This window comes from Temnothorax longispinosus, chromosome 9, assembly GCF_030848805.1.
Source record: "Temnothorax longispinosus isolate EJ_2023e chromosome 9, Tlon_JGU_v1, whole genome shotgun sequence".
Classification (NCBI taxonomy): Eukaryota; Metazoa; Arthropoda; class Insecta; order Hymenoptera; family Formicidae; genus Temnothorax; species Temnothorax longispinosus.
Genome location: NC_092366.1, coordinates 62,049 through 75,840, shown reverse-complemented (window position 1 = coordinate 75,840; position 13,792 = coordinate 62,049). Strand labels below are relative to the sequence as shown.

At 35.5% G+C, this 13,792-nt stretch overlaps 4 protein-coding genes across 7 annotated transcripts; 2 read left to right on the top strand and 2 right to left on the bottom strand.

Moving 5' to 3' along the window:
- Positions 1 to 253: 253 nt before the first annotated feature.
- On the bottom strand, positions 254 to 3,895 carry Thoc5 (THO complex 5). Its single transcript, XM_071788525.1, has 11 exons — positions 3,683 to 3,895; positions 3,202 to 3,339; positions 2,877 to 3,091; positions 2,701 to 2,776; positions 2,403 to 2,588; positions 2,192 to 2,324; positions 1,864 to 2,103; positions 1,528 to 1,630; positions 1,169 to 1,376; positions 673 to 970; positions 254 to 589 (listed from the first exon to the last, which is right to left on the bottom strand). The coding sequence occupies exons 1-11, from the start codon at positions 3,779 to 3,781 to the stop codon at positions 273 to 275; spliced, it is 2,013 nt and encodes a 670-aa protein (XP_071644626.1). The 5' UTR covers positions 3,782 to 3,895; the 3' UTR covers positions 254 to 272.
- Positions 3,896 to 4,114: 219 nt separating this feature from the next.
- LOC139819307 (INO80 complex subunit B) lies at positions 4,115 to 6,561 on the top strand. 2 transcript variants are annotated; one of them, XM_071788532.1, is made up of 7 exons: positions 4,115 to 4,283; positions 4,377 to 4,608; positions 4,732 to 4,897; positions 5,253 to 5,451; positions 5,569 to 5,802; positions 5,930 to 6,102; positions 6,195 to 6,561. In XM_071788532.1, exons 2-7 carry the CDS (start codon positions 4,557 to 4,559, stop codon positions 6,325 to 6,327), a joined length of 957 nt encoding a protein of 318 aa, XP_071644633.1. In that variant the 5' UTR covers positions 4,115 to 4,283; positions 4,377 to 4,556; the 3' UTR covers positions 6,328 to 6,561. The 2 variants fall into 2 exon arrangements, with proteins under 2 accessions (XP_071644633.1, XP_071644634.1); XM_071788533.1 differs by having other exon boundaries at positions 4,116 to 4,283; positions 4,377 to 4,560.
- A 348-nt stretch (positions 6,562 to 6,909) lies between these two features.
- Smn (survival motor neuron) lies at positions 6,910 to 9,369 on the top strand. Of its 3 annotated transcripts, none has more exons than XM_071788538.1 (6): positions 6,910 to 7,234; positions 7,621 to 7,797; positions 7,863 to 7,977; positions 8,232 to 8,526; positions 8,606 to 8,676; positions 9,237 to 9,369. In XM_071788538.1, exons 1-6 carry the CDS (start codon positions 7,124 to 7,126, stop codon positions 9,257 to 9,259), a joined length of 792 nt encoding a protein of 263 aa, XP_071644639.1. In that variant the 5' UTR covers positions 6,910 to 7,123; the 3' UTR covers positions 9,260 to 9,369. The 3 variants fall into 3 exon arrangements, with proteins under 3 accessions (XP_071644639.1, XP_071644637.1, XP_071644638.1); XM_071788536.1 differs by lacking the exon at positions 9,237 to 9,369 and adding an exon at positions 9,057 to 9,228 and having other exon boundaries at positions 6,911 to 7,234; XM_071788537.1 differs by lacking the exon at positions 9,237 to 9,369 and adding an exon at positions 9,057 to 9,228 and having other exon boundaries at positions 6,912 to 7,234; positions 7,624 to 7,797.
- A 278-nt stretch (positions 9,370 to 9,647) lies between these two features.
- On the bottom strand, positions 9,648 to 13,725 carry LOC139819302 (katanin p60 ATPase-containing subunit A-like 2). The gene is made up of 8 exons (XM_071788527.1): positions 13,507 to 13,725; positions 12,977 to 13,047; positions 12,387 to 12,566; positions 11,705 to 12,017; positions 11,245 to 11,413; positions 11,058 to 11,170; positions 10,329 to 10,534; positions 9,648 to 10,038 (listed from the first exon to the last, which is right to left on the bottom strand). The coding sequence occupies exons 1-8, from the start codon at positions 13,567 to 13,569 to the stop codon at positions 9,648 to 9,650; spliced, it is 1,506 nt and encodes a 501-aa protein (XP_071644628.1). The 5' UTR covers positions 13,570 to 13,725.
- Between the last annotated feature and the right edge of the window lie 67 nt (positions 13,726 to 13,792).

Sequence of the window (13,792 nt, the reverse complement as noted above, 5' to 3'; positions counted from 1 at the left end):
TCTTCGAGAGTTAAAAATATTAGGATATTTTAGGAAACGGTACCTACTTATATCTCACGTTTTTTTTATCCACAAGTATTTATGGATAAGAACTTACAGAAGGTTTGTTCGCGTCGCATACTCCAATAAACACCAAGAGCACTTGGATCACGGATAAAAGGTGGCGCGTGGAGCAGATGAGTTTTTGGAGTGCGTTGGAGTGCGTAGGAGCATGGTGGGCTAGAGAATCGACAAGAAAAGAACATGCGTTGGATGACATTCACATAATTTATTCAACGATGAGTGAATATGCCTCCTCCCAACGACAAATATTTGTATGGTCGAGCGCGAGTCCGTCCTCTCACAGGATAGAAGAATATCTTTTCCTTCGGCGCCATACTCTCAGTCTCCAGATAGATGTCAAAGCATGCTCTCAGCCGTTGTATTTGCGCCGTCAACGTCGGGGACTTGGTCCACATCACGTTGACTTCCCTCTCGATGTCTCTGATTATATCGGCAGACGCTGGCACCGTTGGACTAACGCTTATGCTAAATACCGGTGCTATCTTTGGGTAATCTGGTTTGATAGCGATCCTGGCCACGAGTTCGCCTAAGAAATGTATCAAATATAAACGTGTGTGGAAGGAATCCATTATCTAAAGTTAGAGACACGTTGATATATAATAATCGTACTACTGCCACGACGAAGTACAGCCTCGTAAAAGATGTCTACGGACAACACTAATCCCCGCTGATAAAATTCTGGTGAAGCGACGTAATTCGAGTAACTTTTCCAGGTCATAGTCGTAAATCGATGCAACGACGTTGAGATTTTCTGCGGCACGGGATCAGTCGTACTAATAAAGATTGGCAAGTTGCCAGATTCCAGTTGTCGTATTTCCATACATAGGTCCAGCCTCGCTTTTATACGTCGTTTAATTTCCTTTAACACACTCTCCACACAATCTTGTGCCAATTCTTGACTCGTAAGCTACAAATAAAAATGATGAAGCGGTGAATTTCAATTAGAATACGTTGCTCCAGTCGCATCTATTGATGGTTGAGATTTGCTCAAGTCGTCATAATTTTGTTAGTTGCCAAAAATGGAGCCACTACAACTTCTTTCAATAAGTGAGATTAGTCATCATCAACTGTTTTTCACACTTATGTTACAAGTCTGTGTATATACCTTTTGTTGTTGTTCGCTCACGTCGCACGCGACAAAGTGTAGGCCGGCCATCTTTTGTGCCCATTTGTAGGGAACGCCTAGTCCCAAAGACGAAAACGATCCCAAGTTATGTCGCGACAGTTGATACTGATTGGCGGGATTCGGACTTTCCAATCCTAAATCTCGTGGGTACAATTCGCGAAGAACCGACTCGGATACCAGCATGTCTCTATTAATTAAATACGACTTGAAAAAGTTATCTCAAATTTACCGAGCCAAAGAAAGCAAGAGAAAACTATTTGTATATATACAATTTTTAAAAATTGACATTAAGTCAACAAGAGTTATATATGTATAAATGTTGAAGCACGTTTACATACCCAGCACTAATACCTCCCAAATCTTCCGTTTCGAGTTTCGATTCTACCGTAACAACTTTCAAATGTATCATGTAATAAAAGTGAAGCGTCAGCCTTGTTTCACCTGAAAAGTTTAATTTCACAACAAAATTCTCTCTCTCTCTCTCTCTCTCTCTCTCTCTCTCTCTCTCAAGATTTTTAAAGAAATTAAATCATAAATTTAATTAGTACCTACATTAATAAACATAAAAAATGATGAGTTTATTCTTTAATTTTATTGCATCTTTCACTTTAATTTGGATATTTTTTAAACACGTCGTTTCTCATAAGACCATAGATTTTTTATCCAAAACTCACTTTTTAGTGTAATAACTATTTTTACGCGCAACGGATGTCGCTGCAATAGTTTGGACCGTTTCTCTTCTTGCCTAGCTTCTCGGGATAATCTGTGATGTCTTTTCTTATGCACGGGCATTTCTTCCACGATACTTTCCGATTGATTTTCAGTATCCGAGTCAGACTCTTGTAAACCGTCATGATTGTTTGCGCGTCTCGCTTCGTCTTCGTCACCTTCCACTCTGACCAGCAATGTACTATCTACAAGATATTTTCAAAAATAACAGCTATAAGAAATTTTATCTCATAAAACCGTCACAGAAATATACAACGTTTATGAATTATATACCATAAGCATCCCTGTAAGCAGATGCCTTCGCATACAATACATAGAGCGGTGATGCAAGCAATGAAGCCTTTTGATGCTCCTGGCGAATTTTGTCCAACGGCAATCCAAGACTTTCTTGTAACGGTTTGCTCGCCTGAGAATATGAAAATTAAGTTTGCCACGTGTATAAGACCATTAATAAGGGCATATAACATTCTGTATATTTTCTCACTTCCAATATAGAACGCAATTGCGGCGCGAGATTATCCAAACGAGTCTGTTTCGTTTCAATACTGGACGCTACCGCCTTTTTACTCTCTGTCAATTCGTCGCACAATGCCGCCAGTTGCTTTCGTTGCGTCAGTTCCCATTCCAAACGAGCCAGTCTCAATTGATGAGGATTATTCTTTGTTATTTCCTAAAACATGTTTCCGTTTTGTATGTGGGTAATGGGTATGCGTGTGTTGCCAAAAGAAAAAAAAATAGAATTTTATACTCAAGTTATTACCGTATAACTTTCGTATACGTACAGGTCGTGAGATACTTTCTGGAGCTTCTTTATAAAATTCCTCTTCTGAAACAAGTTCTATCAATTCATCTTTGGATCTAGAACAAATGAAGCAAAATTATTTTATTTTGTTTAAAGAGATAACGTTAAAAAGAGAAGAATCTAAAGGTTCGTTTGTATAAAGATGAAAAAATTTACTTGAATTGAAGACATTTAATAACTTCCTTCTTCAAATGCATCACTTCGTACAATAAATTCTGTAAATGCAGGTGTCTGCTATCAACGCTACTCTTGGCAGCCACTAGAGAGTCGCGTGCTGATTTTGTACGGAACTTTTCCATGCGATTTAGTTTCTTTAGTTCTATAAAAGCCAGGGACGTTTGAATTTGCAGCTCGCGAATCTCATCTTTCATCTAAAGCATTTGTTTTAATAATAAGTTTAAAGCAACTTGGCATAATAAAGTAATAATAATAACAACAATAATAGTAATAAGAAGAAGAATAATAAATATCTGTTACGAACGTTTGAGTCACCACTGGATTTCAATTTAGCTATTTTCGTCATCGCTGCTCGAATATCGTCGCAGGTTAGCAAAAAGGATTCGGAATCATCCTCGGACAATCTCTCGATAGCTTCCTTCTCTTCGTAACTGATTATTGTCTGATTGTGAGACGAGACAAAAGTTGACAGCGGCAGAAACAGAAAAAAATAATTCCTTGTTTTAGTTTTACTTGAAGCAAGCAGCAACAAGTAAATATATAATATATTTAGTAAAAAAAAATTTAGTTTAATTTCACACTAATAATTTAACCTAACTTAACCTAAGATGTTGACAAGGATATACACGGTCAGCAAAAAATGTTTTATTTTTTTGTGCAAGAAATCATCGTTCGGCATTGCGAAAAAAAGGTAATTAAAAGAGAGACACTTCTTCTTTAAGTCTATTTTCGTCATAAATCTGAATATTTCCCGTAATTAAAAAAATTTTTTTTCGTTTTCGTACCTTATACATATCTCCGTCTTTCATCGACGCTGTTCCACTGCTCGCATTTACAGACTTTCTTCTTTTTTTCGCACTATCCGATTCGTTCTCCTTACCCATATTTTATGTTTATGTCAATATATATCAATAATATATATATTTTTTTAGATAAAAATCAACTCGTATCTCGTATCTCTCGTGTTCCTCGTGCTCGATTAAAGCGACAGGCCACCGACAGGCGACGCTGGGTCTGTTCGTGTTGCTTGCACTTTTTGCACTCAGCATCTTCGCTTTCTCTCTCTCCAACGGCCGAATATTATATTTATCTCATTTCAAGTGCAAAAATGTTTGGTGATTTCAAGCAACGCGAACAAGCCTACCGGCGACAGTAGCGACGCGTCACGAAGTGATGTAAAATGTAACCAATGTCACACGAATTGAGGTTATTAATTGTTATTATTCATTATTCTGCACTGTCCGCAGTCCGCAGTCCGCATTGTCCGCAAAGACCGCAACTATCATATTACGTGCAAAGGAAATATTCCTTTTGAGAAGCAAGAATATACTACAAATATATTATTGACCGATAAAATATTCGATATATATTTTGTCACTGATACATGTAAGTATTGTGTAAACCCCCTAAAGACCGTCAAGGTGTCAAAACAGTCAAAGGTCAAAGACCAACGCCTTTAATTATCGTTTTCATGTTTAGGTACATTCCAGTACATTTCCTCAAGCAGATCTCAGATCGAACAAGTCTTGACAAGTCTCTGCAACAAATATTTATCCTACGCAGCTCCACTGCTCCAATCTCGAGCGTGTTATCTGGTCGAGTAAATCGAGTTTGGCTGTTCTCTCCTTTCATCTAATCATCTAATCGTCTATTCGTCTAATGGGTAAGCCGAGAGACGTGAGAGAGGGTACGGAAGAAGAAATGAACTTGGGTAATTCTGTATCCAATTTTATTTGTATTTACATCAATTTCGTACGCGTCAATATTACAATGTGCACGTTAATGATATACTTTGAGGTTCTTAGTTTAAATCGATTGAATTGAATTTTGTTAGATACAAGCGATGTCTCGCCGCAGAAAAGACATAAGAAACACAAACATAAAAAGCACAAGAAGAAAAAGCTCATGCATGACGATAGCGACGCCTTTGTAGAAATTTCAGCCGACGCTGACCGGAAGAAAAGTTTTAGAATAAAAATGAAGAAGGAAGATGAACGAAGGTATGCGTATTGTGTGACGTTTCTCTATCTCTGACCTTTTTGTAAATTATCGAACGTATTCAGCTCTTCAGCAACATTCTGTTTAATAGCGTTTCAATTTCAAGTTTAGTTAGCCAAAAAACGTGTGTCGCCCCAAATTTGGCAAAATAATGGCCTTTATCGACATCTTTGGTTTAAAAGAAAAGAAAGAGTTTTCTCTCGTATAATCTGCCCGTGCCGTAACAATATATATCGCGTTTAGTTTTGAGAATATACATATATCTCTATAGATCTTATACATGTATGTCGGATATATGCAGGATGACTGTACAGTAGTGATCGGGTAACGAGGGGATAACTATATACCATTTTCTAGTTTGGATAAACGTGAAAAGGTATTGAAGACGTGCGGCGGCGGCGGCGGCGGCTTGAACGCAACTGCAATAAGCACCGCACCGTCTCCAAAAGCAACTACAAAGAAGAAAATTCCGAAAGGTAATAAAGGCAAAGATAGTGGAACCAGCAGCGAGGAAGAAAGATGGCTCGACGCTATCGAATCTGGTAAACTGGAAGAGGTAGTTTTCCCCCAAGTATTATTTCCATATCTCTGCACTTGCCCATGCTCGATGTTATATATCATCTCTCTCTAATAAGAAATAATTAAATAAATAAAGACATGCGTTTCATTTTAGGTTGATGACGAATTGAAAAAAATTAAGCCAAAGGATCCCAAGCTAATGACAGCGCGACAGAGAGCAATGTTCGAAAGGAAAACTGATACGGAGCCGAATCCAGGTGTCGAACAACTCATGTCGTTACCTACCGGTTACAAAGAAAAAGTCATGACTGCGGAAGCTATACAGAAGGCTGCTCTAAAGTCTCTGAAACGGAAACAGCTCGCTGATGAAAAGAGAGAAAAGGATAAGGTTTGTATATACTATATGTGTGTGTGTGTGTGGAAAGAAAGTTTTATAGATAAAGATGACAAACAGCAATCTGTTTTGCTATTGACAACGTGTATAGAATTGAAACCTTTTTGACGTGCTTTTATAGAAAAAGACAATGGAAAGGTTGCTTAAGAAACAAGAATCTAAAGCGTCCAAAGTTATCAGCAAGGGAAGATTATCTAGACGACAAGTACCGTTGGTGACGTATCGTTTAACGATCGAAGGAAGTTCTATATCTCTACCACCCGGTGAAACGTTTCCACTTTCTCCTGCCAAAGAGTACGACAAAATTATTATTTACCATTATTTTCTGTAATAACGTTTGAGCCGCGACATTTCTGTATTTCTGTATTTCTGATTCTATATTTTAGGAAAAGTCCGCCAAAACAAATACTTTGCGGGGTAAATCAATGTAAAAATCCCAAAAAATATTCGTGTTCAAAAACTGGAATACCATTGTGCAGTTTAAAATGTTACAAAGCCAATCTTCTTGTAACCAGGTAAATAATGTGCAAACGACACTAGATTTTTTTTTCCAAAATTCTAAAAGCTTGTTTTAATATTTGTATACATAACTTGTGCGCGCGAACACAAACACACACATATGTATAATATATATTGTATTGTGTATATATGTATAATTGTATACACATATATATTTGCTCCACGCACATGTTAATATAGATAACGAAAAAGAATTTATTATAAATAAAGATTTGCGAAATTTTTTTATTTTTATATCTGTGCCTGTTACCCGCTGTTACCTCTTATCTCGCGTTATATTATACATATATATGTATATGTATAGAATACTCTTGTGACACATAAACATTTTTTTTTTAATCTTTGGACTTGAAATTTTAAAAATGGACTCTTGTTTGACAATATAGCACGAATATCTTCCGCGCGATAGCTGTCAATTTCTGTGAATTAAAATTTTTGCCTCTTAAAACCGATATCGGTATAATCATACGGCGATGTCAATAATTACCGACTGTCAAATAACTTATCGACTGTCGGAATTAAAAAAACAGAAAAAATTAAATTTTCAAGGATATTATATTTATGATGAAAAGAACATATGTATAGATGCAAGATGCAAACAAACATTGGCCACTCTGCTCCGAATCCTGAATTTCAAGCTTTTTTGCTTTTACTGCGCGAGGTCTTCCAAATCAATTCGGTTCGGAAATGTTCAGGATCTGATGATCTGATCCGAGGCATTCCGAGGTGAGACGAGGTGATCCGAGGTTGAGAGTTGTGTCCTGAGTGCATAACGCACGTTTGTACATACATATTTATGTACGAGAGAGTTAAGTTTTCATTAAAGTTGAGCTTATTTGTGATTACTTACTTGTGTGACAGGATGGCTGAGGAAAATAATGTGCTTTTTATAAGAGGAAATGGAAATGTACGTAAGAGATATTATTTTTACGAGCATTCGCGATTAACCTATTTTAATTTCTGCGTTTTGCATTTATTCTCATTTATTTTCATTTTGAGTATATGAATTTTTGTTTAAATTTAAATGCCAAAAATAAAATATGAAAATAAAATCGAAAAATATCCAGAGATGAAAAGAGGCTCTGATTTTATAAAAACATATGACCATGACCATGAACATGGAATAGAAATGTCAACTTAATTGACAAATTCTTACAGTTATATATGTGTTATGTAGAACCAAGATGTAGAATTATTATTATATTATACACGAACTGAGTTTAAGAGTTTAATAAGAACTTAGATATATAAGAAAATAATAAACAAAAATTATGCAAGTATTAACAACTTAAGCAGAAAAGTGAGAACGAAGACGTTTGGGATGATACTGCGTTGATACAAGCATACGATAGAGCTGTAAATTTGGCCAAGGAGGAAGTAGCAAAACGTATTGCCATGGATACTCAGGACCGGCAGACAAAGCAAAAGTTACAGAATTCCAAATACTCCAATCACACAAAAACACACAAGGTACGTATGATAATACTTATATTTTATCAAAGACAAAATTATTACTTTCTACTGCTCTATTGTAGAAATGGACCGTTGGTGCTCCATGCCGTGCTGTATACTCTGTAGATGGACGAGTATACGAAGCCATTATATCAAAAATTCATCAAAATTCTGGCATGTGTACGGTGAAATTTGTTGGTAATTATTTTATATCAATATAATATTATTCCACAATGTTCTTGTGTGCCATAATTACAATATTAAATAACATTTAGTTAAGGATCCATTAATCAGTGTCTTTGTATATTACACTAATACTAACGATCACTAAGATGAATTAGATTATACAAAAATCTATATGTATATATATAATAATTAGCAAGTTAATTAAATTAATATATAATGTTCAGTGAAATAATTTTTATAACAACAATAATTTATATTATTCGCAGGATATCAGAATACAGAAAAGGTAGAGATAAATTCTCTTCTGGAATCTGAAGGATTGCAAAGTCAAATTGCCCAGCATAAGGATGCGTTAACGCAAAAGGCTAATGACGAAGTCGATTCCGACACATCCACCTATTCCAATCTGCAAAATTCCAAACAAAGGAATGGCGAAAGAATGGATTGCGATACGGAGGATCCTAGGTCATTTAAAAATAATTTTATGCCTGGACTTGAATATTTTAATCCAGCGATAGACGCAATGCCACCTGCACCACCCTTACCACCATTAATGGCTAAGTAAGAGATAATAACTTATTGTTAGAGATATAAGCAACAATTCTGTTTGTCATAAACTATGGGTGATTTCCATTTATAGGTTGCCCGAAACTGATGCAGATGCATTGTCTAGTATGTTGATGTCGTGGTATCTAAGTGGATTCCACACAGGTAATTTTTAGAATACATCAAGTATTAATCTCTCATTTTCCATAATTTAATATACCTTGATATCTTTTATGAGAAGAAAATCACCTTACTAAGGATTATTTTTAATTTTACTTTTAAGTAACGTTTATTTTAATTCAATTTTAATTAAGAGAGAGTGTGTGTGTGTGGGTTTAGCATTAAAAATTGATTAATATCAAGTTGCAATAGCAAAAATAAAATAGAGATATGTTTGATCAAATATCAATTATAAAAGACCAACTTTAAAACCGTTTTAACAATATATATATACACACACACACTCACACATTCTTGTATCATTTATATTTCCAAACATTAAGTCTATTAGTATAATATTTTATCATACACATTTTTTTATGTAGGTTATTATCATGGGTTAAAGCAGGCTAAAATTAATCAGCAGAAGAAAAGAAACTGTCAATAGTCTGTGTGAAAATGATTATTTTTTCACAAAATATAATTTTTACATTTTAATTTACGCATTGTGTTAATAAACAAATTTGAAATCAATAAAATCTCTTATTGTTAGACTTATATTGCAGATACTGATATCTACTTCGGATGATGAAAAACTAACAAAACATTCGCGAAATAAACACACACACACACACACGTGTGTGTTTTCATCCCATTTGTTAAATTTCTATTAATTTCTTTATACGTTTTTTAATAATAAATTTCAAATATATATGTATATTTAATTTATTAATTCAAGAACACATAATATTTATAATTAATATTTATAATTCCATTTTAAAATTAGTATTAAAATGTTTAAACAAATTAACATATATTTTACAAATGTATTTTAAATGTAGTGTAAGAAATATCACTATTTCGCAGAAAAAAATTGATCTATAATGTATCATCTCATAGATATACCATATTTGTTTCTTGTCATAATTGCGTATGCGGAGAGAAAAATGTTAAGCTACCCTATTATTATTATTTTTTTAAATTTCTTTTGCGAAACCAAATTCTTTATGCCATCCCATATATTGCGCGGTCATATGTTTGCCGATGGGTTTTACCCTGGATTTAGCAAGCGCAATGTGACTAATTGAACTGATCAGACCATCATTTTGAATATCATCGACGGAGATTGCTTTTGCTTCGAGACTCGCCCAAATGGGCCGCAACTGATTGATCCATGCTTCCTTGCACAGCAATTTTAAATCTGCGCAAGAATATCCCGCGGTTTCTTGCGCAAGTTTGATCATCTCCGGCGAGTTGTACAGATCATCGCGCACGTAAGACTGCAATATTTTCAGTCGACTAGCTTCGTCAGGTAGATCGACAAAAATCCGTTTTTCTAAACGTCGCAACAAGGCAACGTCTATGTTCCTAAAAAAAAATAAAAAATATGTAGAAGTTAGTCATGAGAATTTAGAAAAATTAACTAGAATATATGGAATTCTGTGCTTGTGAAATTTGAATAAGTAACATATTCAACATTGTGAATCGCTTAATTATATATAAGCCAGAAATATAGAATGAGTATGCGATTGAGGTAAACAATTTTTAAATGTAAAAGAGCAAAGGTAACGAATTCTAAAAGATGCAAAGTATGCAAAATTAATGCGAAATTGTCTTCTTGAAAAATAATTTTGCATCTACCTGTACGCTTTGCTTACCATGGAACGTTTGTAGCTGCTAACAATACTACATTCGTATATTCCATTGACAATAAACCGTCCAATCTGGCGAGAAGTTCCGCTCGAAATCTTCTGGCAGGTTCCGAACTCGACGAGGCATGATCTACGTTTTTCGTGGTCGTCCAATCAATTTCATCGATAAAGATTATCGTTGGTGCATAATGTTTAGCAAGATCAGTGAGCACCTAAATTCATCAAAGATTCTTGGTTCGACTTTGTTTGTGTTTAAATGTGTTTAAACTTGCTAATATATAATATATATACACACACACACACACACATTAGATAATAATAACAGATGAAATTATTATTTCATGCGTGTGAAAACTTTTATCGGGAGTAAAAGATGTAATGGATACGGCAGATATAATTTTGATTATAAAAGAAATATAATAAGACTTTTTAATTACATTATTTATTAATTTCACGATCTTGCCTTCATTTTTTTTTTAAGTTTTGCCTTAATTTTTTTTCTTTAAATTTTAAGTGGATATCCATCATAGAATAGTGTCCATTAGATATTTAGAATTCCGTCATTCATTGTGGAGATAGATATCTGGAGAAAAGTCGTAGGGCGGTATTCATAGTTCGCGATCTTATATCACAAACAAACAAACAATTTGAATTCTTTTCTTATGAAGAGACATTTTGAATATAAGAACGGACTCTATGAACACCGGCCTTAGACATGTGTTATGTTCGACTTACGCGAATATATTTTTCTGAATCGCCTCTCCATTTGCTGATAACCGAGCTGGAAGTGATGTTAAAAAAGGTCGATTGACATTCGGTAGCGACTGCTTTCGCGAGCATCGTCTTACCTGTTCGAGGGTGAGTGTCTTGGTCAATTTACGTCTCAATTTAGTAGACGATAAATAATTTCGCGATTACGTACCAGTTCCCGGTGGACCGTATAATAATACGCCTTTGCAAGAACCGAGTTTCCCACTAAACAAGCTTGGATATTTCATTGGATAAAGTATAGCTTCTTTCAACAACATCTTGCAATCCTTCAGTCCTTTTACGTCGTCCCAATGAACATTCAAGTTTTGTTGCACTATTTCCTACATATTACTATATATGTTTATAATTTTATATCTCGCTATATCGTTATATCGCGCTATATAGTAGTATTACATACTATATATGGACGATAAAATATTATAAATTACTTGATGAAATCGACTTTTCTTTTAATGATTTATACGGAACTCTGTGTTAGCTTATATTAGTGTAATTGTAATGGAAAGCTTGTACTTAATTAGAGGGAGGATATTATAAAATATAAATGTAATAACAAAGAATAATTTCTGATGAAATCACACGTATACATATCGCATTTTCTCGTTTCTTACCCGTGATATAATATCTGCGATTTCTTTTAGTTCAGAGCCGAGTGGATAGAGATTATCGATAGGTTTCAGTAATCTTTCGTTAAAAGTTTCGTTGGTGAAAGTTTCGTCGAACCGTGGCACTTGGACAGTGACTCGATCGCCATTTTCCGCGGGAAAGATCGGCGTCACCGTGATATCGAAATTCAACTCGTCCCACGTGGAAGCGGCATGTTTCTGTGCAGCTTTATTTCTGCCGATATTGTTACCGTCCTCAGTAACGCGACTATCCTCTTGCTTCGAATAGACCTTCGATACTCTCTCTTTCTTGTTGCCGCTACAAAGGATAAAGTGGCTGTGATTACGCGTGGCGTCTCGCGAAACAGAATAGGCAAATACAGTCGCGTAAGTGATTAAAAATTGATCCGCATAAATTTTTATATTTATCGTTATATGTATATTTAAAAATATGACTCGTAATAAAAGACTATAGGTACATTTTGTTTTATTGCAGTCGTTTTGAGGAGCAGCTTATATCCTTTTAAATACAAATGTAGATTTTTGTAGACTTATGTACATATTTCTCTGTATATTTAATGGCACGTCAAAGCTATTGTGCCACATTCGGATTTCCTGTATCTTATACACAACTGTATCGGTTCTCATTTGTGTATTGCTTCTGGATAACAAATTATATTTTCCTTACGTATTTTGAGCTACGTTCCCAACTTCCGTCTTCTTACACAGCTTGGGATATCTGTTGTACTTGGCGTAATGGTACGCGGTGTACTCGAGAACGATAGTTTCCAAATCGATATTGTCGCACACGTGAATGTCTCGGGAGAGTTGAGCCTCCTTGAAGAGACCCTCCGTGGTATTGGAATAACTACGAGAAACATGAAACATCGATACACGGCGCACATAATTCCCATTTCACAATTACTTAATTGTGAAATGCTCGTGGGTTGAAATTTATATAGCAATACTCTTTAAATTAAATTAATTAATTAACCAGTAATCGATCATTACTGGTCGCGTTTCGATTCGACGTGAACACGCATGGGACGTTTCAACTTTTTATATAAATTGAATTACACATCGTTTCCATTCGTATATATACTTTTGTATCGCGTTCTTTTCATATTTATTTTTCGTACAGTAACTGATTGTGAGTAACATAAAGTTTTAACACACGTCCTAATGTTATTTAGTCGATACTTGGAAAAGTTTTCGATATAACGTGTGTGTGTGGGATGTTTTCTTTCACTATAGCTATAAATATGAACAACTGCTCACCCTTGCTCCCGTAAAAAAGCAGCGATAAGGTAAAGGAGATGACGCCGACGTTCTTGGACACGTTTTTCCTCCTAATTAACAATTAACGTATCGGTATATTTATCATTGAATTGATATATATTTTATAATTCTCAATTTACTTATTTGCAATAAAGCTTTCTCGACAATAAAACGTACAAATTCGAATGTATGTGAGACGTTGTACGATTTGAGGAGCCGAGCTTACGCGGGGTGATTTGTTTGCGCGTCATCGATCATTACTACCATTAGTGATGATTATAAGCGCCTTCCGGTACTAATAGTACTTCCGGAATTTAATAGATACATATAATAGAGTTATACACGCGCCATGTATCGCGCGACGCGCGGTACGCAGCAGGATTGACACAAAAATGTCAAAAATACACCTCTATTTTATTCCGGGAGATTCCGGATTTCGGAAATGGATATTGCAGAAACCGCTCGCTCCTCTCTCTGATAAAAAATGCTTAAATTTTGAGACGTGAACAGTGAATTTATTGTACCCTTACTTTCTCGCGCGCCAGGTGAGCGACGCGACCAGCTGCCGCGTTCAACGACAGGCAGTCGTTCATGATCTCTGCAGTCTGCGTTTTTTATCCTTTCACGATGAAATTCTCCATTATTCTCCACTTATACTCCGTTATACTCCATCGGGCGTTATACTAGTCGGCTGTCACTCTTGTTTGAGGTTTTGAATATTTGAGTTGAGGTTGAGGTTAAGATTGACGTTGAGGAAGGACGCGAGTACAACTGTTGCCATGACGACGCGGCCGGCGGCCGGCGGCTGGGCTGCGC